This window comes from Cibotium barometz, chromosome 8, assembly GCF_041138505.1.
Source record: "Cibotium barometz isolate CiBa-2024 chromosome 8, ASM4113850v1, whole genome shotgun sequence".
Lineage (NCBI taxonomy): Eukaryota > Viridiplantae > Streptophyta > Polypodiopsida > Cyatheales > Cibotiaceae > Cibotium > Cibotium barometz.
In genome coordinates this window covers 43,733,863-43,757,265 of record NC_141053.1, presented here as the reverse complement: position 1 = coordinate 43,757,265, position 23,403 = coordinate 43,733,863, and the positions used below count along the sequence as shown (strand labels likewise).

The following is a 23,403-nucleotide window of genomic DNA, read 5'->3' as shown; positions in this document are numbered from 1 at the left end:
ACATCAAAGACCATGAGGAGCATAGACCCAAGGTTCTAGTATTAGATGTGTTGGGCTACTCCTCTAGATTTGTTACATGTGGAGAGATTTCGGATACGACCACTACTCCTAGTTTTCATAGCATTTCTGTCAACATTCGGGTGGATCGAGGTGTTGTGATTGAGCAATCAAGGATAGTCCATGAGAGTAGTGATGAGTTCGTAGAGGTGAGACATTGTAGGAGTATGCATATCGATCATATATTTATCATATCCTATGGCATTGTCTTCGGGAGCTTTACATTTGATCTAGATATTTCCTTAGATCCAGTGCTATTGGAGATTGATCTATCGTGGGATTTAGGTCATATAGGGCTGAAGGATACTCTACCAAAGTCCAATATATTTTATTTGGAACAACCATAGCCTCATGTACTACCTATCCACACTTGTAAACAAACATGAAGCAACTATCAACTCCAAAAGGCGACCATAATCGACCATTGAAGCAACTATCAACTCCAAAAAGAGAATCGATCATTGAAGCGACTATTAATTCTAAAAAGTGATTCGACCATTGAAACAACTATCAACTCCAAAGAGTAAATCAACTAGCTAACAAACTTGAAGTAACTATTATCACTAAAAAGTGAAATGACCAACAAACAAGAAATTCTAGTACTTGAGAGTCGAGATGATTCAATTAGCATTGAACTAAATAAACTACTCATTGCAAAAATCCTTCCATCGATAAAACATGCTAACAATTAAAAAAACATGTTAAAATTTTATAAATAACTTATGCTAAGTAGAAGACGAATAAAAATAATAAAAGCTTTCATTCCATCCTCAAAAGTCCACATTTGACCTTATAAAAGTAAGCTCTAAATAAACTAAATCTGCCTTATAAAAGTAAGCTTTAAATAAACTAAATCTCCATGCACTAGTTTTAGAAAACTAGCAATATACACAATGCGAAGCTGCAAGATACTGGCACGATTCTCATATTATGATATAACTCAATTTAATAGAAAAATAGCCTGTAAAATGATGAAGTGATAAATTTGAATAACCTTTTAAATTATTTATTACATATTAACCATGAACAACCAAAGCACAAGGAGATGAGAGAGAAAAGAAATCATGGATTTCTAAAAAATAAGAGAAAAAAATCCCTTCAATTAATCCTTAGTATTCCCGAGTTTCCCTTCTTAACTTCTTAATGTCTCACATACGGCAAAAAGGCCTGGGGTTGAGTACTAGTTATTTTTAAATATATGCTACCATAAGTTGTTAGCCATTGATTGGGCTAACAGTCAACGTCAGCAGCGTAGTTTTTCATATCCACGTAAAACTTTTGCAAGTTGGCCATTGATTGGCCCCCTTCCTGGCACGTCTGCCTGGCCACTTGCATAACCTCTTGGGCGTTCCGCCTTGCCTCCTGCCCATCCACACCTTCCATCAGAGCTTTCACTCCATGCTCCACAAAGCCCCTCTCCAATGCACCCTCCTCCGTCCTTTCCAGCTCCATCCCCACCTTCCACACATGTGCGATGTAGTGCGCATTCGACCTTTGCTCAGCTTCCCTCGGACAACCCAATATCGGGACTCCCGCCCACAAGCTTTCCAAGGTTGAATTCCATCCACAGTGGGACAAAAACCCTCCCACTGCACTGTGTGCTAGCACCTGCACTTGGGGTGCCCAATTTATTATCAGCCCTTTCCCAGTTGTCCTCCTCAGGAACCCCTCCGGCAGCACCTTCGACAATTCCCCATCGTAAGAATCTGCCCTAATCGCCCACAAAAATGGCTGCCCACTTCTCTCAAGCCCAGCTGCCAGCTCTTGGATCTCTTCCACAGACAAGCTTGCATAGCTGCCAAAGGCTATGTAGATAACAGAGGCCTTGGCTTGTGTACTGAGCCAGGCGATGCAATCCGGTTGCCCATCTAATGATGGGTTAAACTCGTGTTTAGTGTGGTGAAGCAAGGGGCCAATCGCATAAGCTGGGATATGGGCCACTTGGAGGGCTTGGAAGGCAGTGGGCTCTAGCTCGGATAGAGTGTGGATGAGGATCCTTTCTGCGCGCTTTATACCGGCAGCAACCTCACCGCATAAATGCGCAAATGGGTTAGAAGGCTGAGCAAAACGAAGTTCTATGGGATAATGCTCGGAAGGGAAGGGGGGAAGGCCAGGGATGTCTAGCATAAGTGGGCTCTCGCTCTTCCATAGTGTAGGCGAGCCTGGTTAAGAATCGTAAAACTGTGAAAGGATTAGCAAAACAATTAACAAACTGAGTTAATATCCATTCTGTTATTAGCAATCACCAATACCTTTCTCGGGGAATATACCCTTGGAGAAGAGTGCCGGGATGTTATAAACCATCAAATACCCCGTGGCAGTAGAGGTCAAATAATCAACTCTAGGAATGCCTGCTGTGTCCGCAATATCTTGAGTCCAAGGCACAAATGAGTCGGAAATGAGGCAAGTGACGCCGTTGGCCTGGAGCTTTAGCTTCTCGAGGAGCTTCTCGAGGCCGTCTTTCATGGCAGGGGTGACTGCGAAGGGCATGTGGTTTTTGTCGGCCTCCAACCCATCTTCAACAACATGGATGCGAATGGAGGGGTCCTGGGAGGAAGAGAGGCGCTTCTGCTGCTTGAGCTGGTTGTAGTAAGAGGAGAAGTAGACAAAGGAGACAGAGAAGCCGACAGAAGACAGGGCGCGTGCGAGAAGCATGCAGCCATTCACATGGCCTTGGCCAGATGCTGGCACAACAAGAGCGTGAGGAGGACTAGCCATAGCCATCTCTGCAGGGAGGGCTGCGCTGAGACAGTGCGCAGAGGGTAGCAAGACTCAAGAGCAACGTTTATTGTAGTGACTACATACCCCTTTACATATATAGATATGATTCAATTATAAATATAGAGGGGTGATCCCGTGCGGAGCAACCTCCTACATTGACGTCTACATCACCCTCTTTTGTCCCTTATGCTAAAATATAAGGTTTTCCTCCTCCCCACATAATGTCAAATTTACGCAAGGAAAAAAGTCCTTTTTAAAAAAAATTAGAATATTGAAACTGAAGATATTTACAGCAAAGAATTATCTTACTTGTATCCCAAGCCTACTCCAAGTCATATTTACTACAATTCAGTAATTTGCAAAACATATCCCATCTTTCATCCTCCTCCCATACAAAAGAAGATTGACTCCACGACACATGGTAGCCCGGCTACATACAAGCTATCATCATGGGCTCAGTGGTGAAACCTTTAGGAAAACATATTTGCCTGACCAGACCTTAACCATAGGTCTAGCTCCCAAAGGATTCTCTACAAATGCCACAAATGTATAAACTGGATGTTTTTCCTTGAGATACCATCTTTTGGCCTTAGGTCCAAACTTGGGCAACTTGATCTTCACATCTTCAGTTAGGCAAACCTACATATAATCTTATGTTAGTAGATCCTAGTATGTACCAAGGTCTGCTATATTGCAGATCATCTGATTCTATTGTGGAGAGATTGTATTGCCTGAAGTGTGTTAGCATCATTCAACTTGTTAACATCATATACAGATCTTCACAAATGAACACATTTATACATTGTTTCAATGACATTCAAACCAGTTTCCCCACCCCTTTCAAACACTAAGCTATTCCTAGATATCCAAATCTCCCATAAATAACCATATCTAATAATACTAAACAGGCAATTAGTAACCTCTTCTGATTCCACCCCCCTTCCCAAGCCCTAGTCTTCCCATAACCCCTGAACTCCCAAGCATCTGGCCACCCATTTCCCTATCCTGGCCCGAAATCCCGTGATAGCAGGACACCCCCAGAATGTATGTTTCCCATCTTCCAAGGTTGACCTACTGTAACACCCTGGGCAGCAGCCTGAAGTAAAGTTTCTTTGAAGAAGTTTGGATCCAACTGGTAGAGTTAGCAAGCACACTCTCCATAAGAATACCTGAAATTTCAAGGGCAAGTTAGATTCCCACATGAGTTTCCATCTCTTTCTCCAAGTTCCAACTTTCCATTTTACTTTCCAAGCTTTGTTGCAAAATTCAGCATTCAAATATGTTTTTCTCAGTTCTAGGTATAAGGCTTTGGCTAACCCAAATCAAATCGAGTCTTTAAGGCTTTACTGACCCTTTGTCCAGCTTAACCCCATTAAATCACATCCAATCTTTAAGCCAGCAAGAGTCATCAAATGCAGTGGAGATCCAAACTTTTTGGAATTCCCTCAGAATCTGATTAACCAAAAGTCTTTCTCTGGTTTGCAACTCAAATTCTATGACTAGCTGGTCAAGCTCTTCCAACCTGCCTGGGACCAGTCCCAACAATCTGCAAGACTTTTCAATCCTTTGTTATTCAACTTCTTGGCCACATTAATGTTTAACAAAGCTAAAGGAGGGTTGAAGTTGTGGGACCACCAAATCCCAAGGTTAAAGAAAGAGCTACCTATGACTCTTGAACAACCATCCCACTGTGATAGAGTCAACATTTCCTTCCACGTGCCACATAAAAAGCTACAGAATAAAGAGTTTGAGATCTTGAGGGGGGCCAAAGAAAATAGCTTGTTTCTCCAGTTGAGTCCCATCCACATACCCTTCTGAGAGACAGGAGATTCTTCAACCACCTCTCTAAACATTCTGACCCATATTTCTTCCTGAGATAACATTTAGGTAAAAGGAGAGCAATCTTGGCAGAAGCATGAGTGGGAAGATGCAGAATCCCAACCCCCCTCCACTTTAGGCAAACTTATTTTGTCCAAGGATAACCAAGCAAGTACTCTTTTGCCATTGGCTTTATTCCTCCACAGGAAGTCTCTAATAGGACTCTGAATCCTATTCCAAAAGTAATCACTAGAGCCAAGAACATAATATAAGCATTCAATACTGTGTTGCAAATATCAATTCTGTCATGAAATGGGACTCTCACTCCTTCCCATTTCTTAAGTTTTAGTAGAAATCTTTCAATGGCCCACTCAGAGAGTTGTTTATCTACCCCAAAGGGTACACCTAGGTATCTAATGATCTGACTGACCACCTCACATCTCGACCTATCCAGATCAAAGTCATTATCTTCTGTTAAGCTGATCAATTTGGTTTTCTAAATATTGCATTTGGATCTTAAGGCATCAGCAAACTATTGAACTAAGGACAAAGCTTGTCTCATGTTATCCCCATCAGCCTTTAGAAATGGCAGAGAGTCATCAACAAAGCATTGAATAATGAGGTGCTCCCCATTCCTCAGCATCAGACCAACCACCCTACCTTTCTCACTAGCTTCTTCCAGGGCTACAATCAGAGGGTGAGAGGCTATGGCAAAGAGAAGAGGAGCTAAAGGGCATCCTTGCCTGACAAACCTTTTAATTTCAAATCCCCCTACTATCCTACCATTTAAGAGAAGGCTATAGAGTGAATATGCAAGAAGCTACCCTGAGACCAAATCCCAATTTTTCCATGACTCTTGCCACAAAGGACCAATGAATCCTATCAAAAACTTTTTCTAGATCTAATTAAAGCATAATGCATTTCTGATTGGTTCTTATAGGTACATCTCTCCCTACCATAGCAACCAGGATGTTGTCATAAATGGATTTTCCCTTTATAAACCCATGTTGTTTCCTAGACATCACCTTCTGGAGAACTGGGGAAATCCTTAGAGCAATGACTTTAGCCAAAATTTTATATACCACAGTTAGGAGAGTGATAGGTTTCTAATGATTGAACTTGCCACCAAGAAGTGTGTTTAGGAATGAGTTTCACCACCCCCTCCTTCAAGTCTTTATCCAAAATTCCAGAACTAAACGCTTCTCTACACATTTCCCATATTATCAATCTGGGCAAAATTGATAAGAGCTACCCAGCATTCATCCTGCTCTATATTCCTGTTAACCCATGGCGGACATGGCGACGTACTATATTTTACGTCATTAATTTAAATATTCTGAGTCATGGGCCGGGCTTGTCGGCACCATATGTTAAGAATGAAGGGATTGGGTGATCGCCGATGAGAGGCGCACCTTGGATATCAGTAGGATAAGGATTAGGGTCGGCCGGCCATGTATGGGTGCCCAAGTGTGAATGGCCAAGTCACCTATATGAGTCAAATGTAACCCTAAAATCCTCATTCTCATGTGTTGTGAATACAAGAGTGCTCTTGCCTTATCTCTTTGGTTTCCTTCTCCTGCGTGTGTGTGTGTGTGAGAGAGAGAGAGAGTGAGAGAGCGATCAAGCGCACTGTGTAGCGGCACGGCGGCAGCGGCGAGGCGGTAGAGCGGCGACGGCGGCTCCTCCTTCACGGCTGCGACGTGGGAATCCTTCAAGGCGGCGGTTAAGTGGTGAGTGACACACCTTTTGCATTCTGTTTTGAGCTTCCTTCCCTGGTTGTATGCTTGCAGCCATTCGTGGCTCGCATACGGTGTCCGGCAAGTCCCCAGCTACGACCTGTGCGACAAAAGCGCACATTTTTGGCGCCGCTGCCGGGGAGTTGCCCTGCACCAAGCTCCAGTTTGCAGCTCGGCTGCTGCGTGAAGTTTAATCTACACTGTAGGAAAGCGACTGTGTGTTTGTTGTTAAGGCGTTTCTGTGTAACATTTCTGTTTCTTTTGTTATATTTTCGCTCCGCGTGTGGGCGTGCATTCTGTTATCTGGTTTCTGCGTGTGAGAGGGATTTCTGAATCCCCAGATCTATGCTGTGTGTGCGAACTGCGCCGCGGCCAAGGCTGAACCCTAAGGAAACCATAGAAAACTTATCTCACAAAAAAAACAGAAAATAAAAAATAAAAAAAATTATAAAAAAGAAAAAAGAAAAAATTAAATTTTATTTTCAAAGAAAGAACCGAACGTGTGGAGAGGAAAGATTTTCTAATTGGAGAAAAAAAATTTGAAAAGAAAGAACCCCAATTGACCCACGACCCACAGCCCCGGCCAACGGTCTCGGTCTTTTGATATATATATATAGGAGAGTGAGTCTCCATAGCTTTCTTCCAAGTGAAAGCTTATGGGAAGTTGTGCCCTATATGTAGCCCACTCCCCAAGGAGTAAAGTGAGCATGTGGGATAAAGCCCTCACCCTTTCCTCCACAAGCAAATAGGCTTTTGCCCTTTCCCCCCAAGGGAAACGGACTGTTTTGAGGATTACAGGAGCTCTAGATAGGCGAACACAGTGCTGTAAAGCACACTAGGACCCTTTAAACGATACGCTCGTTTCGAGCTATCACACGCCCTAGTCCAGGTTCGACCATAAGTAAGGGGGTCAAAAACGGGTTAAAAACAACACAAAAACAAGTAAAAACGGGGTGCGAAACACCTAAGAAACCACTTGTGTGAGTTTCAAGGGTAGTTACCAACGCACGTAGGGTACCCACGTCACATGCATCTACGCTCTGGTCGGGTGCTGGAGTCTGAGCCACTAGAAAGCGTTTCAGTCTACGCAGGCTCACACCATCCCTCCACGTTGGCATCTTGGCCTTCGGCTGGAACCCAAGGGAGTGCAACCCAAGATCCACGAATAGTGGATAGTGACTCATCCTCTGACTCAGAAGCCATGGAAGGGCACCCTACCAAGAACCCTGAGGAGACAAGCCAAAACATGCCAGTGTGGGCCCCACAACCTGGATCTAGCATGTTTAGTCGTCTAATAGAGACCTTTAGTAGAGCTACACGCTCTGAGCATGTGACAAGCGAAGTAAATGAAGAAGGAGGGGTAGTAGATTCACCATTCACATCTTATGTAGACCCTACCCTCCCAAGGAGTGTCCATGTGGATATTCTACCCACTTCGTTTAATGAGGGCCCTACTGAGCTACCAACTTCCGATGCTCTTCCTAAAGTAGAGGTCCCTAGAAGCCAACCCATAAGAAGTGACTTTGCGTCCACTTCAAGAGAACCGTTTGGCACACCAAGTCTGGATGGGATATTTCTCAATGAAAATTGGGAATATGATCTACACACAGAGACTCTAACGGACCTATACACGGGTTACACATACCATGTGGGTTGGTTAGAAGTCCTACGATCTACATCTAGCGCCACTAATCTAGAAGAGCAACAGCAAATGATATGTGAGGTTATTCATAGGATTATCCAAATTGAGAGGCAAAATAGGGGAGTGAACCTAGTTTCCACTGGCCCTATGAGGTTTTTGGATACGGGCAAGGCCAAACAACCAACCCTATCACAATTGGAGACTCCCTCGGTGAGTCCCATAGACCCTTCGTATGTTGTTTCGCCTGGAGTCTCAATGCAGGTTGAGCCCACGAGTAGTAACTTTAGCTTTCCAACCTTGGCTCAACTTTCCATTAAGGACTCCACAATGCCTACCCCAATGATGAGCATGACAGAAAGCGCACCTGTTACCACTGTAGTTAGTACGACACCACTACCTAGTGGAACAGTACCTACAACAGTGCGTGGCAGTGCCTATCGGCCTTATGTACCTATTGCTACTCATGCTCATGTAGCTCCTACGCCTCCTAGTATGCCAATGGCGTATGCTCCAAGACTGCCTTATCATAACCATTATCCAAGGGGAGCTAGGCCTAGCCACATATCATATCCTACGTCATTTGCCAACCTACTCAGACCAACGCCAACTCCTATCAGCCAGGCTATCCCGGAAGTGCCTCCACCAGCTATGCCTGCTCACCTAGGTGATCTCGCAGCGTTTGCTCAGACGATTGGACGATCTATTGCGGAAAACATGCGGGGTATGCCTGAGAGAGAACCTAGAAGCAAGGCAGTACAAGTGGCTAAGCTCACTCAAAACTTCAGTGGTAACGAGGATGTTAGGAAGCACATTGAAGTCTTTGAACACGTGTGTGATTCCTTGGAAGAGCACAATGAGCTGCATAAGTGTAAAGCCTTAGGCTTAACCTTGAGTGGGAAGGCCGGAGATTGGTATCGAACCTTAAGGGTTGAAGAGCGCACTCACTACCCCACTCTCAAGAGATTGTTCTTGAAAGAATACATACGTGAGGGTGTGCTTTGGGGAGTAGCATCTCAACTCCAAAAAGCTGAACGTGAGGAAGGGGAGTCAGTGAGAGACTTTATAAGTCGATTGAAGCATCTAAATTCTCGCTGCACTCCCGATGAACGCTTCAATAACAACCAACTCCTCGATAGATTCATCCGAGGATTGCGCCACGAGGACATTTACAATGGCCTAGTCATTAGAGGTCTTACAACGTGGGAAGCAGTCACTGCCAATGCAATCCAGTTAGAAGACAACTTGATGATTGCAGGTAAAAAGGTGTCTTCAGAAACAAAATCTGTTAGTTCGCAAGTATCTGGGCACGAGCCAATGACGGTAAAACCTATTGCCAAGGAGCCCAAGATATCTGAAATGTCTGTGACCGACCTTACTAAGGCTCTCCAAGAATACTTTAGGGGTAATCGAGCTCCTCAGAATAGCCATATGTACCCAAGGAGAGAGCAACAATGGTGTTCGGTGTGCTTAGGACCACATAGCACGAGTGAATGTCCCACATTCAGAGTCAAATTCAATGGGAATTGCAATGCATGTGGTAAGTATGGCCATCAATCTAAAGATTGCCTAGTACTTAAGCGAATGTTGGCAAACCAGGCACCACTAGCTTGGTCAAACACACCTCAAGTACCCGCGCTAATGCCTGCACAACCTGTCAAGCAACCGTCACAGCACATAGTTCCAAGGAATCCGAATGTAGTCCAGTCGGTGCCGTTACCACCGCCAGTGCTAGGACCACAACCTCCACATCCAAGGATAACCCCAATAAACCAGATGGGTTGTGAGTCACATAGTGCATGTGGGGATTATGAAGAGGAGATAGACCCTACTGCTCCATACGGGATTGATACGTTTGAAATGATTCCCCAGTACTACATGGAGGATCATTTCGGGCAAGTCAAGCCTGTATATCAAGCGGCTGCTCTGGCCACAAGAGGGCAAAACCTTAATACCATGGCAAGGAGACCACCTCTTCAATGTTACGAGTGTGGTGGACCGCATCGTGTAGCGGAGTGCCCTAATAGGTTACAAAAGATCGCTACTCATCAGATGCAACCAAATCAAGGGAGCACATCGGGAATGCCGGTACTAACATGTAATCGTTGTGGCATAGATCATTTGATCGCTCAATGTCCACATAATCCTAATGCACCCAAGATTACGCCATTGAATTTGGTTGGTGGAAGAAACACAAAGAGAACTGGAGCCAAACCCGAGAAAAATAAAAATTCCAGACACAGTGTTTCCTACGCAAGTTCAGCCTCACTGGAACCATAAACCGTTAGCTATACCGAGTATCATTCGGGAAGAAAGTGAGGATAGGACATCCGGAAGTGGGCAAACACCCTTCTTGCTGGAAAGAATGTTTAGTGAGGGAATGCCTGACCCCATTGAAGAGGAAGTGATTCCATCTTCACCAGTCCCTAGTCAAGGGGCGATGTCTCGAAAAGTACCGTTGAATGTGTCTAAGCTAATGGATTTCATGTCCTCTGAGATCAGAACCACGATCATATCCAAATTATACGGAGATCTTGAGCTATTCTTAGCTCTTCGGGCATTTCTCAATGGAGAACTAAAGGCGGGGCTACCACAATTTGCAAATATGGATAGACCTGACACGCTTCAAGATGAAGGGGAGCATTGGGATCTACAACCCAAATTTGATGAAGATTCGGTCGTGGAAATACTTGTGAACAAGTTGGGTCAGTACTTTGAAGGGGACGAATCTAATGCCACCCTCCCCATTACTACCAAGGGATTAACTCTAAAGGGAATCCTTGATGGTGGTGTTGGCGTGAGCATTGTGACTAAAAACTGTTGGGAATCTATGGGAAGACCTCACCTCGAAGTCACAAACATAGTGGTTAAGATGGCAAACGGAACCATAGCTAAACCTATTGGAATGTTAAGGGACCTCAAGATCAAGGTCCTGGGATACAAGGTAAAACATACCTTCATTGTAATGGATTTCTCCAAGCATCCTATGTCATATCAAATGATCTTAGGACGTCCTTTCATGAGGGAAGCACAAATGGTACATGACTGGTCGAAAAACCATGTCTACCTACAATTCCAGGACTCTGTCATTCGAGTTGATCTTGAGAATGGTCGTGCACATCCCTTAGGAAGCAAGGTTATCATCGATAATCGATCGGATACCACTGTTCATTCTGCCCCATTAAGGTATTGCTATACATGCAAAAAAGAGACTGATGATGGGAAGGATTCTCCTTACATGGATGTCCTACCGGGTATGACTGAGTCGGATAACGTGGATTGGGTACACCTAGCGGCAACCATAGACACATGGGGAAATAGAGGCACAAGTTGCTGAGGGGCAAGATATGCCATCGTTAGTGCCAATAAACATGATAGGTGTTATGCACTTGACCCCTGATGGCGAGAAAGTGGCAAACTCCACCGACACTGAAAGTAGCGAAGACTCTGACCAATGCAACTCTGAGTATGAATCTCAAGAAGAAACTGACCCTGAGCCTGATGGGGAAAATGAATCAAATATTCACCCAAATGTGGAAGCAAGGTGCTTAAGGCCTAGGACAATGACCTCCTGCAGTTCGTTTTAGCGGTAATGAGCATGTGAAAAGACTTTGGGGACCATAGGTAAATCTTTACGATTGTCCGCTGAGCAATGTTAACCCTTACCCTCTAGCTTGAATCATGAAGGAGATGAAAGGCAAGAGGCTATGTGAAAATTGAGGCTTCATGCAAAGAGAGAGTAGTGCAGTTTTTGTGGTCCAATACCCAAATTTCAACCGGTAATTACTCATCACTCGGGTATTGGTTTCTAAAATTGATCATATGGCTAGGAAGATCTTTCTATGCTCTTTCCATTCATGTAACTAATTTCTTAATCCCTTACTTCATTGATGATCAGAATTTCTCCCAAAGTTGCTAATTTTTAGGCGAATTTTGGCAGTTTTATAGCCTTGTAGTAAAATGCTCATAACTTTTCACTCGGTTGTCCGTTTTTGAAAGTTTTTATATGGGCGCGAAGCTCTCTTCAAGCTCTACGCATCTATCTAATCCTCTCTCACACAGCCTATATGTATTTAAAACTGTAATTCTCTGTGTATCTTTGTTTTTATAGAATTTCGACAGTTTTATAGTCTTGTAGTAAAATGCTCATAACTTTTCACTCGGTTGCCCATTTTTGAAAATTTTTATATAGACGCGAAGCTCTCTTTAAGCTCTACGCATCTATATAATCCTCTCTTACACAGCCTATATGGATTTAAAACTGTAATTCTCTATGCATCTCTATTTTTTATAGATTTTGGCCATTATTTCTTCTTAATCATGATTAATTCCTCCTAATCTCTTATCAAAAGGCAAACCCCATGTGTCTTATCCTCTTGTAAGTGATTACTATATTCATTTTCTTTAATATGTTCCGTCCAAATCATCCAATTCGAACGGATGAACCTTACCAATATTCCCCGTATGTTTCCGTTCACATAATCCTGAGTCGAAAGATTTTCTTCCAACAAAGAATCACCCTCTTGTTTGGAGCTGCAAGACTAGCTGAAATTCTTGCTTCTCCGGAGCCTTTCATCTTTCCTTCCATGAATTATGATCTCACCTTTGATGTGTATATCTTTATCTTAACCTAGGGAGAGAAAGGGAGGTGAGGAGACTGTGAGGTTTCATACAAGTGTGTTTTGATTCTGAGAAGTGACCGAAGTCCAAACCCCAACTTCGTGTCATACTACCACGTGGAGTTTCAGCTCTTTTATGATGCTTTTTGTTCTCTTAGTAGGCATACCCAACTTTCTCGCAACCCTCAAGATTTCATTCACTGCATATTGTGTGCCCAAGACATGGATGTTATTTAACTTAATCCACATAACTGTAAAACATGACAGATGTGCACAATTGACACTGCATAGAGGTTGGAATGGGCCAACCCCCTCCCTCTTAGAGTATTTTATTACCCAAGGAGAATAATATTATGTCAAGCTTTGAGGGCCTTACTCTCCCCATGGGAGATGCCGAATTATCTATATACAACCATCATTGGACCATACACACGAGCTATCATCACAAAAGAGGCCCCTAAATACCATGAATGTGTGTAAAGTACCAACTACAGAATTTGAAACAGTAGGTATAGCCCTCCACTCAACTGGTACAACATGTACATTGGCTGGTACAGCAAGTACAAAATCTGAAAACAGCAGCAGGTACAGTCCTCCACTCAACTGGTACAGCAAGTAACAATAGATATAGGGACTGGTGCAGCCAGTGTACAAAGGCTGGTATAGCAGGTACAGAGGGTTGTGCAGCTAGTACAAAAGCTGGTGCAACCGGTACATTGGTTGGTACAGCAGGTATAAGGACTGGTGTAGCTGGTACAAGGGCTGGTACAATGGCTGGAAATCATAATACAATGATCAAATACCCTTGCCTTTGTTATTTCTTTGTGATGGAATCCTTCAAAATAGTCCCCAACATTCGGTATACTTCATGGGCAGCCTGAGAGAGAGAGAGAGAGAGAGAGAGAGAGAGAGAGAGAGAGAGAGAGAGAGAGAGTAGCCATCATTAGGGCAGCCTGCAATGGTGGGAGAGACTAGTGTGCAGCAAGGGAGCCTCTCCAAATGAAGAGAGAGGGCTCCAATTTATAGATTTGGGGCTCCCATGATTGAAAATGGAAAGAGAAGGCTATGATGACAAGTGGAGAGCCACACAATTGCTGAAGTTACAAGTGTGAGGCTACTTGTCTCACTTTGATGCACTTTCTAATAAGTGTCTGTTATGGCTCACCCTAACCCCCCTTGAAACACATCCAACAAGAGATTACCTGGTGAACCGCAACTGTCATGAGGATCTTTCCAATGGCCGAGCTCGTAACCCTTGAGGTCTCCAAGATTTACAATTCCTTGAGAAGCAATTCCACTGTGCCTCCCGCGGCTCCCGCGGGGAGTGTTGTCACATCGCCGCATTGCACTACTACGGGTACTCGTCTCTCCTCTCACCTCACTTCACTCACACACTCACTAGTATGCATTAGGGAGAGACATTAGTAGCAAGAGCAAGACTCAATTGCACAATGGGAGAGTATATTGCATTATGAGAGATATTCACTTATATACATGGCCATAAGTGTTCACACTCACTTAAATTGTGGTCGGTCGGGCACTTTAGGTTCATAAGAGGCCTAATGCTATTACAATGACTACACTTATCACTTATAGGACTTCATCCTAACTTGTTACCACACGCTTTTGAAGCGGGAATCGCCAACATAAATACTCCGTCACACCATTACGGGCGCCCGTCCAAGTTGTAGCTTTTGACACTATTGCTTCATACAAGGATGACATCATACTTAAGGGAATCTAGGGTAACATGGAATGTAAATTCCACATCTTCTTTGATTGTTTGAGTAGCATAGCTAAAGTAACTGGGAACTTCAATGTTTTGTCCATTGGCTCCTCTTGCAAGTCCATTGTCTATAGGGATGAGTTTAGGTTGTCCCAACAATGACACCCAAGTGTCTATTGTCATGATGTTATGACTAACTTGAGGACAAATCAACGTGCTTTTGTGCTTAATATCATTTCATGTAGGGAAATCTAACCATACCATGATAGAATCTTCTAGAGGAACCATGGATGTTTCAGTTTTTGTTTCAGCTTCAGATCTCGTATCGGTTTCATATTCCCATTCACTTTCATCCTCTTTTTGGCTCTCAGCTTTTTTTAGAGTACACTAGCACACTTGGCCCTTTGACAATTCTAAATGAGGTCTTTCTGGAAACTTGTGAATCCTCAAAGTCCTTTTCTATGGAGCTCTTTATGTCTTGGTATGATTCCTATTGAGCTCTTAAAGGTGCAAGTGTTGATGTTATGTTGGCTTCACCCCCATGAGAGAAGAGAATTTCTCCAAATGAGGTTTTGAAAGACTGCTTTAATTTTGTAATGGAATTATCAAATTCCTCACGTGCTTTCTCAACCGCATAATTCATGCAACTTGTCTCGAATGACTCTTCTCTGTAGAGAGTATGTCTCCCTTTTGAAAGGGGAAGCGGTACTCCTCTTGGTTTTGTATTTTGGTTACTTTTTTAGGTTTGGCATTATTAGGCTCAATCACAACTGGTGATCCTGTAAGACATTCAACCAAGCTAAGCATGCTCTCCTGCTTTTTGCGTTCCACATATGTCATATGATCATGATTCTTAATTTGGGGTGGTTGGGTGGGTTCTAGTTTCTTGATTGGTCTATGAGGTGCATTGAGTGAACAGTTAGAACTTGTTTCATCCTCACTTAATTGGTTTTGATAGTTTCTTGTCCCTTGTTTTTCTTGGGTTTAGAAGGTTTTGTTTTCTGTTTTGGGTTCAACTTTAAAGCATGTTCTTCTACCCATGTTGAGGTAATGTCTTTTGCATTCTTTTTGACCATTTCTCATGCTTTGGCTTGTAAGTGTGTAAGCATATTCAAGGGTACCATGGACAATTGCCCGTTTTGTACACTTAAGATGTTTAGAGTTGTATTTTGTGAGACAAGTTGCATTGAAGCAACTCGTCTTGGGCGCATGAAAGTATTCAAAACTGTGCAGTCTGTCACTTTGTGAGGTCCATGACAATAGAAACACTGAAGTGTTTGATTAACTTCTTCTTGAGTAGTTTCTATCCCTTGGACTATTTTTGTTTGGTGCACGGGAGATGGGGGTTTTGAGTCAATCATGAATTGGGACACTGTTTAGTATCATGATCAAAGGATTTACAATATATGAAGTATAGGAAAACATGTGCCTTGTATGCATAATGGGGAGTGGGATGGTCATAGTGATTGCACTGAACACAAGGCATTTCTCTCCTCACTTGTAGAGGTATTAAGGATGGTTGGTTTTGAAGGAGCTCATCTTCTCTTAGAGATGTCGATTGAAAGCTTTTAAGCAAGGTTGCATAGAATTCAGGGAATGACAATTCCGAGAGATCAATCTTTCTTTTGCCATTACTTCACTTGGTTTAGATGAGGAACATTTCGTAGCATGATCATCTTCTAGCATGTTGTCATCTAAACGTACTTCTTCTTTACAACTTTGATTGAATGTTTCCAGGTTGGATACAATGATAAAGTTGTGTAAGCTGTTTTTCTTTAAGCCCATCATGAAACATCTTTTCAATTGAGAATCATTTAATTTCTCCCATGACTCACATCGTGAGTCCAATAGTTTTATTCGTAGGAAAAAGTCTCTAATGGTTTTGTTTGGGTTACACTCAATAGAGTTCTTTTGTTGCACTCCACTAATCACCTTGTCGTCTTGAAATTTTTTGGATAAAGGCTGTTTTCAATGTTTTGAAGTGTCTTGATTGCCGGCATCAATGTGATGAACCATCAACTAGCCTTTCTCTCTAAGTATAGGTTCAACGCATGTACTTTGGTGGGGCAGTTGGGATTTCCAAAGGTATCACATCTCTATTCAAACATTTGGATGAATTAAACAGGGTCTGTTGTTCCGTCGTATTTGCCCATAATTTTAGAAATTTGTATGGCCATATTTCTATATGAGTCATTGAGGCCGTATGTGAGTGATCTTGTTGGGAGAGACTCATTGAGTCCTTGGGCTACCCCCCTTCCTATACTAGTCAGTATGTCCAAGGTGTGAGCATCTAGGAAAGGGTTGGTACCCATAGGATTTGTGGAGATGTTAGGTAAAGGACCAAAGCGTGATGGAATTGAAGTGACAAGGGGTGTAAAACCCCATGACATGCTTGTTATAGGCATGGCCAATGGTATTGGGAGGTGCATTTGCAGCGGCATAGATCTCAATGGCTCGAAGATGTCAACCATTGGGTTTAGTCCTTGTGTGATCCCTGGCAATCCCTGTATCGTTGCCATGTTTGATTACCTAAATGCTCTTTAATGAGCAAGCACATATTTTTTTTCTTTTTATATTTTCTCATAGCCCGTTTTTATAGCCTCAAGAGGCCTGTCATTCTCTTCATTGGGTCAAACAAGTCTCTGTTCGTCCTAATTAGCTTAGGCGCTATACGCACGTGAACGACCTCTTAGAGATATTTTTCTAAAAAAAGTGCATGCTAGTTCTTCAGCCATCTCCAAAGTTGGTTCTTCATTTATAGCACAGGGTGCACGAGGAACTGCTCTGCGACCTCTGCCATGTCCATCACCTCTCTTGTATCTTGGTGGATGGGAATTCCATGGCCCTGATTTGCTTGACCATGTTGAGGAAAAGATGATGCTAGCTTGGGATAGTTGGGCCTTAAAGTGTCTCGGCTCATTGCATTCGAAACACAGAAGGGCTTCTCTAGAAGAAGCAACATACGAGCGGGTAACAAAGGAGTTGGTTTGCCGACCTCGGTTGTAGTAGGGAGTATTTTGCTAGGGCTTCTTGTAAGACTGATCTTTAGGGTTTGCTTGAGGGTAATATCTCTTTGGAGTCTTAGATTTGCCAGGCTTTAGCTCTTTCACAAGATATTTTGCTTGTATGAGAGCATCTTGCAATGTGCTTGGCCTCATTGCTTCGAGGCGGGAGTCCAAAGGACCATTCAAACCTTGGCAAAAGCAGGCTACTTGCTTGGAGGTAGTCAAGGATGGGGCATACTTCCGGAGAGTGATGAACTTGGAGTAGTATTCTTCCAGGGTTAAACTGAGCTGCTTGAGGCTAAAGAACTCATTCATCTTGATAGATTCATGAGATGGGGGTAGGTATCGCTCCTTCACAGCTTGCTTGATGTCATCCCATGTTTGGGAGTGTTCAGTGACCCCCTTGTCATGGCACCGTTGCTTCCACCAGAGTTTAGCATCCCCGGTGAGGTGAAATTATGCAAGCATGAGTTGGTTTGCCGCTCTAGCATCGCAGTTTGAGAAATAATCATCCATTGCTTCAATCCATACTCGACATCCTTCTCAATTTTTGAACCTTCCCCCTTAAAGGAGGGAGGTTGCATTTGTTTGAGTAGGAGCTTCTTCTCCTGGGTATCTGTGTATAGCTCATTGGGGAGAGGAGGCTGATCATCTTGGTCATCATTGCAAGATTAAATTTTAGGATTACAAGATTCATACTTTACACTACGCTCATGCTTTTAAAAGTAAAACTTTAAAATCATTTTATTTCTCAAATATTTACAAGGACAATCTTTATTACAAAGATTTGAGAGTAATGTAATTAGTCTTATTCATCATAAAAGAAAATCCTAGGCTCAACTAAGACATAAGACTTGAGGAGTCCACATAGGGGAAATATGGGGGTTCTACCGTGGTTTCTAAGATATTAAAGATTGATGGTAGGGGTGGTAGACTCGAGATTGTGTTTTATTCCATAACGACTACTCTATCAGTGGGGTAAGACTTGCATTACTTGGTCATATACCTAGCGGTTCTATGGTATACGGTTCCCCTCTATGGTCACATAGCTGTCGGTTTTGGGAGTACCCATCAACCAGAATAAGCGGACCATCTTCAGCTTCTCGATCCAATGAACGTGCTTTAAATCGGTGGTGAGGTTCCCAATTCGGTTTGCTCAGATGAAAAAGTACCTCAACCCATGATTCCAAAAGTAATCTCTACCCCACCCTCTTTGGATACGAGAGGGATGAGGAAGGGACAACCTCTCGAGTATGTGTACCATGGTATCACGGAATTCAAAATTTGAAGAGTGACAAGCCATATGGAAGATGCACGGAATTCAAAATTTGAAGAGTGACAAGCCATATGGAAGATTAGGAATCTTGAGTAAGCATCTCCCTCTTCCTACAATCATTCGATAACCAATTCAAATTGTTCTAGTAAGGTATTTTATCAATCAGCATTATGTTAGGTAGAACATACATTCCAAAACAACCTTAAATAACAAGTCCTAGAAACTAAGATCGGCTCTGATACCAATTATAAGGTCCCCCCTTCCTAAATAGGGGAAACCATAAGATAGTCTACTAAGTCTAACTCGAGGAAAGTTTCCTACTTGTCGCTCGACACCTTGATCATGTAAAGATACAAGGATATGATTAATAGGTAAGATCATGTAAAGATACAAGGATATGATTAATAGGTAAGACCTAGTTTTATCTCGCAGGGGGAGTGTGATCTTCTAAATGACTCTTAAAATCAAATCACTCATAGAGTGATTGATCTTAACTCGGGCAACCACTATTCTTGGTTAATAGAAACAATTCTTTTTTCCCTACCTATGCAAGGCATAGTCATTGGCCTAGTCCTCTAGAGTAGAGTTGCCCAGGAACGTAGAACTTTTAAAAAATATGTTGGAAAGCTACTAGACTAATCAGGTCCACCTATCCATAGGATGGTGCCATCAGAGCATTCCATCCTCCCCCACTTTCCACCCAACTCAAGCATCAATTTTGTTTTCTAATTAGTCCTACCATGCTGTACAACATATATAGATAAGTTCCTTAATTAATGACCTTACACATTGTTCGTTTAAACAGCCTTTAATAATGATACAACAATACTAACAAACAAGGGATTTAAAAAAAATAGATACAATGTTTAAAATTATCTGTAGCCAAATCTAGGCTCTCTTATTCCTTTACTTTGTTCTGATGATCTAAATTTCAACCTTCCAACCTCTATAGACTGGGCAATCCCTACGAGACCATACACCTCGTCGTCGGCAACAACTAGCGAGGACTCAAGCCGGCCTATCGGCCTCTCACGCTCCATCGCTTGATCCTTCTGCTCCTCCTCGGAGGGACGTCTAAACACTAGGGTGCGCTTATTCACCACACTAGCCTAGACCTGTAGAACTAGGCAGCATCCACAATACTCGCCTAAGCTGGCAATCTCATCTTTCCAATGGTAGGAGGGATACTTTGGGCCACCGACTCTGGGCCTCACTAACGTCACTGCCCGGCTACAGAGCATGAAACAGGGTCAGCATTGAGGCAGGGAGAAGATGTACCTATACTTTTAACTCAATCAAGATAACAACACAATTGCTTAACTAGACCATAGGATACAAGAGACAACATCATTTTCTCGAGAAAGCAACGATTTCACAAAAATTTTGGTATTTTTAAAGCAAGGAAAAGTAGCAACTTCTTTCTTACATAATTAATGTTAACATTAAAAGTCAATCAAATACCTCCTTTTTAAACAATTATTAAGCTAACCTAGCCATTAGTTCCTTGTGGGATTCCCGAAGGGAGAGTTGGGGGCATTCCCTCTAGGGTCATCGTTGTGCACACTTCTCGGGGGGGTAATTTGGCATCTTCTTTAGAATCCATTCTGTTCACCTTCTTGTAGCCCACGTTACCGCCGCAAACTCAACACTTTAGTCAGATCACAAATCGGAGTTCATTTGCTCACTTTATGAGCATAAAACTCCTAGGTGGGAACCACCTCTAAGAGCCAAAGAGCCCTTACTAAAGTCACTGCAAATGGGGGGAGGGGGGAAGGTGTCCCTAAATTGGAATTTAGGACAAAAGGCTGCACCTACAGGGAGAGAGGGGGTGTTCTCCCTTAAGTCTATTCACACCGAGGGGAGGGGGTAGCTAAGGACACCCTCTACTCAACACAAGGGTGAGATGATGAATTTTTTTTTTATAGAGCTTACTTGGAGATGGGCTAAAAAGGGCTTACTGGGAGAGGGCCTGCAAAGGGCTATCGGGTACAGTTTCGCACAGAGTGTCGGGTACGGACTGTGAGGTGCAGTCTCTGTATAGAGTGTCAGGTACGAGAAGTGGAGGGTGTCGGGGTATCAACCATGGGGGTGCTAGGGGGTTTATATAGGGGCTGGTAGTACGGGTACAGGTACAGGGAAAGGGAGAGAGAAGCGGGGTACAAAGGATGGTGTACAATAAAAGTACACCGGTCTATGGTTGTATGAGTCTGAGCAAAGGGATGGTGCCTATACGCAAGCAAAAGATGAGGTACGCATGTACCTTCTGGGTCACTGGCTGCACGGGTGTCCATGTGATGGCCAGTGGGGACCGTACACTAAGGCGGTCGGCCTTTGGTCCTTACGCGATTGTTGTATAGGCACCTAGGTATGTGAACGACATCTTTTTAGGGCAGGGACCCCTAATTTTGGGATGTCGGCCTCGATATGTGTACTGGTGCGTCCGACAACTGTGCAAAAAAAAAACGAATCAACTAAATCGTCCGAGGTGTTTCCTTGGTCGTAGGGGTGCAGACCATTCGTCAATCGGACACCCGATCATGCATTTATTAAGGTCTGAAATTTATCGTATTTTAATTGAAACTAACTAAAAAATTACATAGAGACTTGATCCAGTGTCTATTTTGAGTGTTGTAAAATCCTATATTAGGGTAAAATCGCATGTAGATTCCAAATTTGGACTTAACATTCCAAGTGGAAATAGCTCGATTATTAAGATTAATGATTTTTACATCATAAAAAGACCTTAAATTCATCTATCAAATGGACATATATTATTATTGAAGATGGGCATGTTACACCCATGCCAAGGATAGAGTACATTCTTGAAAGGCTAAACAGTGCTCAGTACTTTAGCAAGATCGACCTCAAAAGTGGTTATCATCAAGTCAGAATTTTCGAGGCTGATATCCCAAAGACTGTCTTTCAAACAGAACGAGGGCATTATGATTTTGTGGTCATGCCTTTTGGTTTGACCAATGCACCGATGACATTCAACAAGATGATGTTACGAGTCTTCACCATACTCATCGGTATATGTCTTCATTTTTTTGGATGACATTCTTATTTTTTCTGCCACTGTAGAACAACACGTGAAAGATGTGCAGAAGGTCTTACAGCTTTTGTGAGACAACAAACTCTACATGAATGCAAAGAAGAGCATATTTGGAGTTCAAGAATTCCAATACTTGAGCCATGTGATCGGTTTCGATGGCATTCGCCTTGATCCTAAAAAGATAAAGGCAATTCTTGATTGGGACGTTCCAAAGATAGCCCAAGAGATACGTTCCTTTGTGGGCTTGTGCCAAGCATATAGCTCACATATGGATTGGTTTTCTAACCTTGCAGTCCCATTGACAGATTTTCTCAAGGAGTGAAGACTAGAATATAAAAAGTTTCAGCCACACAAGTAAGGCTTTAGAGGCTTTTTTTGCTCTACAAAAGGTGGCTTCCGAAGCACCAGTCCTTAAACTCGCATCATGGGATGATCCCTTTGGGTTATCACCAATGCCAGTAGCAGTTTTGTAACAAGAAGGCAAGCCCATGGTGTTTTATAGCAAAAAGTTAAATGATGCAGAAAAAATTATTCTTTCTATGACAAAGAGTTGCTAGGAGTTATCACAGCCTTGAAATAGTGGAAACCTTTTCTTTATAGATGATAATTTACTGTGAAGACAGACCAGGTCTTGAACTGGTTACAAACTATCCCAAGTGCCCAATGGAGCGATAGATAGCACCAGTGGAGTCAATTGTTCCAACAGTTTGGCGGAATGATTGAGTATGTACTGGGTAAGAACAACCTTGTAGCACACGCTCTAAGTCACAAAGGTAGTATTCAGACATTACAAGAGTCCATTGTGTTAGAGATACAAGGAAAAGATTTAGACAGTATATAGATTGTCCAAAATTTGGAACTCCTTACACTATGGCCCTTTATTCAAAACCGGCGGGTCATTACACCATTCAGGACAATTGGCTCTTTTACAAGGGTCGACTATGTGTTCTTATGGAGAAAAGATCGACACTCCTCCATGATGCCCATGTTTCACCTGTTGGTGGGCATTGTGGGATCAACAATACCTTGGAGAAGTTAGAAAGATCATTTTATTGGCCGAAGACACGCAAGGATGTGTACAATCATGTTTCGCAATGTTCCATATGTCAAAAAGTGAAAGTACCTCATACTAAACAAGTAGGATTTCTTCAGCCATTGCTCGTTCCTGAGGGTTCATTTCATGACATTTCGATAGATTTTGTATTGGCATATATGCTATGAGTTATGCCACATATGATATGAGTAGGGCCACATGTGAACATGGGCTAACCAAGGGTACTTTTCTCCCTTTGGGTTTTTCCCCTTTGGGCCCTTTGGGTTTTTCCCCTTGGATATTAGGTGTGAAAGGACACCACACTTATTATGTATTTTGATATTGTGGAGTCAACTCTCTTGCTCCACACATTGTATCCATTTTTCTTTGAGAATCAATCACTATCTCTCACTCTCTTGCGAGTGCTTGCTTGTGTACTTCTCTATGTGTCTCTATTTTTTGTGCAACCCTAACCCAACAATGGTTATGATTTATGCCACATATGATATGAGTAGTGCCACATGTGAACATGGGCTAACCAAGGGCACTTTTCTCCCTTTGGGTTGTTCCCCTTGGATATTAGGTGTGAAAGGACACCACACTTATTATTTATTTTGATATTGTGGAGTCAACTCCCTTGCTCCACACATTGTATCCATCTTTCTTCCCTATCTCTCACTCTCTTGAGAGTGCTTGCTACTGTGTACTTTGTGTGTGTTTT

At 42.7% G+C, this 23,403-nt stretch overlaps 1 protein-coding gene across 1 annotated transcript; it reads right to left on the bottom strand.

Moving 5' to 3' along the window:
- Positions 1-1,103: 1,103 nt before the first annotated feature.
- On the bottom strand, positions 1,104-2,868 carry LOC147636304 (UDP-glycosyltransferase 85A7-like). Its single transcript, XM_086801757.1, has 2 exons — positions 2,310-2,868; positions 1,104-2,219 (listed from the first exon to the last, which is right to left on the bottom strand). Exons 1-2 carry the CDS (start codon positions 2,779-2,781, stop codon positions 1,288-1,290), a joined length of 1,404 nt encoding a protein of 467 aa, XP_086657883.1. The 5' UTR covers positions 2,782-2,868; the 3' UTR covers positions 1,104-1,287.
- Positions 2,869-23,403: the final 20,535 nt, after the last annotated feature.

Excerpts from the sequence above, each read along its gene's own strand:
- LOC147636304 (XM_086801757.1), bottom strand. The coding sequence starts at position 2,781 with ATGGCTATGGCTAGTCCTCCTCACGCTCTTGTTGTGCCAGCATCTGGC. Across the intron at positions 2,220-2,309 it reads GGGTATATTCCCCGAGAAAG|GCTCGCCTACACTATGGAAG; the intron begins GTATTGGTGATT and ends ATTCTTAACCAG.